The following is a 3,391-nucleotide window of genomic DNA, read 5'->3' on the forward strand; positions in this document are numbered from 1 at the left end:
GACGTCACCGTGCTCGGCTTCTTGGGAAGTCATGGACCCAGTAAACTGCATGACCGAATACTGGACCATGACCGGCAAAGAAAAGCCGAGGTAATGTTTGAGCAACTTGGCAAATAAAACCTGAGTGAAGACGAAACTCGGCCGTATAGTGTCAACTGGATGGGACCAGGTTGGGCTGATCCACGCTGCATGGGATTCAAAGCTCTTCAGCAGACCCATGACACATGAGCCCATTCCATGAAGAGACGGGTTGACCCAGGATCCAAGGCATATTTAATTCATGGGGTACTAGCTGACTGACCATGTCACCGTGCTCGGCTTCTTGGTAGGTGATGGACCCGACCCAGTAAACTGCATGATGACCGGCAATGAAAAGCCGAGGTAAACTTGGCAAATAAAAATGAGACGGCTGTGGGCTGATCCACAATGCATGGGATTTAGAGCTCTTCAGCTGACCCATGACACATGTTGAGCCCAATCCATGAAGAGATCGGTTGACCCAGGATCCAAGGCATTTTTAGCTATGTCAATTCATGGGGTACACTTCTCAGCCGATGCACAGTACCAGTCCTAAGAGAGTCTTGATGGCCGGTCCACCTTTGATGGGGTCAACTGATCCATGGGCTCATCAGCAGGCACCATCAACTATGGTCTGTTTGTATGGTCGGGGGGCTCAGTATTAGTGGGGTAAGGTAACTAATACTTGTGAGTAGAATGCATAGACCGGTGATGTCCAGTGTTTCATCATGCGCTCTAAGTCGATGTAAGTACCTTGTTCAAGTCATGAGGTAAACAACAATACATACTGAGCTCGTCTTCTTCATCCTCAGCAGCACTCTCAGGCTTGTCGTCATCGTCGACATCGATAATGCTCGCCTTCGGATAGGATTTTTTGGGGGCGGCTTGTTCTGGGACCTTGGAACTGGATGTCAGCCTGGGCCCCGAAGATATGATAGAGGTATGTCAATCTTACATCAATCTCGGCACCCTCGGGGATGCGAGCTTTCTTCTTTTTCGGGCTCAGAACTGCCATGGCCTTGCGCTTAAGAGTCGCGAGGCCGGACTTTGCCTTGGTTACGAGTGATGAAGCTGATGTTTTTGTAGTAGAAGTTGTTTTGGCGGATTTAGCGGACTGCGCATCGTCTTTCGACTTTGCCATTGAGACGGATGGTTGGTGTCCTGATTAGCTGCCTTTTATACCTTTTTTTCGGTGGCTTGAACCGACTGTATAGTTGCTGTATAGTTTTTTTTGCAGTTGTTAGGTATAGTTTGGATGAGCAGGCTCCTACTTCCTAATATAGAAATACGGGTACTTCGGGTATGGGGTTCCGAGATGTCCAACCCGTACCCTGACCCGTTGATACCCCAACCCGTAACCCTGACGGGTTACCCCAACCCGTGCCACTGCCTAACCCTAACACCTTATCAATGACGATGCCCGCCGAATAGTTAGTTCAGTCACATGGGTCCAATAACAACGGAACAGCCGGACGTGACAATCAGTCGTAGTGAATGGGTCAGCCGGGGCGGCCGGTTTGATTGCCATTGTTCCATTGGCAACGAAGCGGCCGGTTTCTGACCCTGGCAGGGTTTACGCTCCCGCGGCGGAACCACTTTTTCAACCGACAGGCTCTGACCACGTCCCGACGGGCTCTCAGCCCATCCTGATGGAACTACAAAAAAATTTAACTGGGGCCTCTCTCCCCTTACTTACATCCATCTAGATCTGTAGCATAATGTATCTTAATCTTTATCTCATCCAACTCCTGCAAGATAGTCTCCATATCAACCAAAAACTGAATTTTGTCCCAACAGGGAAACACTCACCTTGTAGTTAAGAAATGAAAGCTTTTCATTTAGCTACTCACACCTTGTCTACTCATTTGTGGCTCCATTGGGGTGTCAAACTGGAATTGATGGTTCTGTTGGGGATGTCTCTGTCAGGGTGTTTGACATTGAGATTGAAGGTGCCACAGGGGATGTTTCCGTCGGGGTGTTTGACATTGAAATTGAAGGTGCCGCGGGGGATGTCACCGTCGGGGTGTTTGAGGTTGAGATTGAAAGCACCACGGAGGATGTTGCCGTCGGGGTGTTTGAGGTTGAGATTGAAGGCACTGTCGGCAATGGCCCCATCAGGGTGTTTGACCTTGAAATAGAAAACATGACCTCCACAATATGGTCATCTGTGGCATGATCTTGAATACGTCAAGTTAGCAGAGCACTTTATTGACTGTGGCAGAGCATTTGATTGACACTGACAGGGAATTGAGAATTCAAAATGTTGACTCCCGCGGGGCATTTGATTGACTCCGACGGGGCATTCAAAATTCAATGTCAGCTCTGGCGAAGCATTTATTCAAGATAGAGGAGTCAATCCACTACAGCATTTTTAAGCTGGTGCCCAGATCATCCATCCATGTGAACTGAAACATGCAATGGCTTGGAATATGTGATTTGCAGAAACAAGAAATATATTGTCAAGAAATCAACGCACAATATCGATGAAAGGTCCTGCTAGTAGCCATGACAAATCCTCATAATACAAAAGAAAGATCCACTGAATTGGAGGTCAGATAGTTGAGGTGTGCACCATTTAGTTTTTAGAAGTAGAACAACTCTGGCAGCCCGCCTTACCTAATATGGGCCAGCGGCAACCTAATATGGAAGGAGCGCATTATTCACACACCATCTGAAACTACGCACTGTGCCACGCTCATTGGCGATGCAACGCGCCAACAAAACAAAGACATTGGGGGGATCCCAGAAAGGAATAGAATCATTTGGAATAGTTTTCTCAGTGATTGAAGAAGTTTTTGTGAACAGACCTCGGAAAGAGCTATTTGGTGCATGAATCTTTATACAAACCAGTTGCACAACATGCCATTTTGCATACATCAAGTTATATTTTTTTTTCTTCCCTCACAACTGCTTCCCCCACCTATCTGAATTGATTCTAAAGTATGTAGGCTATATTTGGGGAAAGTATGGGAGCATTTCAACAAGATTTAGATAGTGAAAGGAAATAAGAAAGAATGTGGTTTCATGTTTAGAGTCATATTTTCACCCTTTCAAGCTCCAGCTCCCCCAAACCATCAGAAAACTGCTTTGGAGCAGGGGATATATATTCTGCCATATGTTAACTATGTATAAGAAAGGCTCAGATGTTGAGATTTGGTAGCAAAGTATACAGAAAAGTCAACAATATCATGTTGTGAGATATTTCATGCATTCAACCTCATTTCTCCACCATGCGCCAAAATTCTTTTCCAAAGTAAACTTGAACCTATTTTACAACAGTTGTAGTATGCTGGAAAGATGTATTGAGAAGCTATAACAGTACAGCTCATTTTTTTCCCCCACAACTCCGGCGGGGCATTTCATTGACTCCGTC

At 46.1% G+C, this 3,391-nt stretch overlaps 3 protein-coding genes across 3 annotated transcripts in view; 1 reads left to right on the top strand and 2 right to left on the bottom strand.

The window, feature by feature from the left end:
- LACBIDRAFT_324072 (uncharacterized protein) overlaps positions 1-228 on the top strand; it is a gene marked incomplete at both ends in the record, with an annotated part of 2,012 nt that extends 1,784 nt beyond the window's left edge. The window contains one exon of the mRNA XM_001877341.1: positions 150-228. Coding sequence (XP_001877376.1) covers positions 150-228 — 79 coding nt within the window. The remainder of the gene's footprint in view (positions 1-149) is intronic.
- A 319-nt stretch (positions 229-547) lies between these two features.
- On the bottom strand, positions 548-1,159 carry LACBIDRAFT_324073 (uncharacterized protein; the record flags this gene model as incomplete). Its single annotated transcript, XM_001877702.1, has 3 exons — positions 548-612; positions 807-915; positions 974-1,159. 3 exons carry the CDS (start codon positions 1,157-1,159, stop codon positions 548-550), a joined length of 360 nt encoding a protein of 119 aa, XP_001877737.1.
- Positions 1,160-1,292: 133 nt separating this feature from the next.
- Positions 1,293-2,895, bottom strand: LACBIDRAFT_324074 (uncharacterized protein; the record flags this gene model as incomplete). The annotated part of the gene is made up of 8 exons (XM_001877703.1): positions 1,293-1,414; positions 1,715-1,796; positions 1,828-1,848; positions 1,869-1,922; positions 1,955-2,146; positions 2,495-2,557; positions 2,704-2,793; positions 2,866-2,895. The coding sequence occupies 8 exons, from the start codon at positions 2,893-2,895 to the stop codon at positions 1,293-1,295; spliced, it is 654 nt and encodes a 217-aa protein (XP_001877738.1).
- Positions 2,896-3,391: the final 496 nt, after the last annotated feature.

Source organism: Laccaria bicolor, genomic scaffold, assembly GCF_000143565.1.
Source record: "Laccaria bicolor S238N-H82 LACBIscaffold_5 genomic scaffold, whole genome shotgun sequence".
In the NCBI taxonomy this organism is placed as follows: Eukaryota; Fungi; Basidiomycota; class Agaricomycetes; order Agaricales; family Hydnangiaceae; genus Laccaria; species Laccaria bicolor.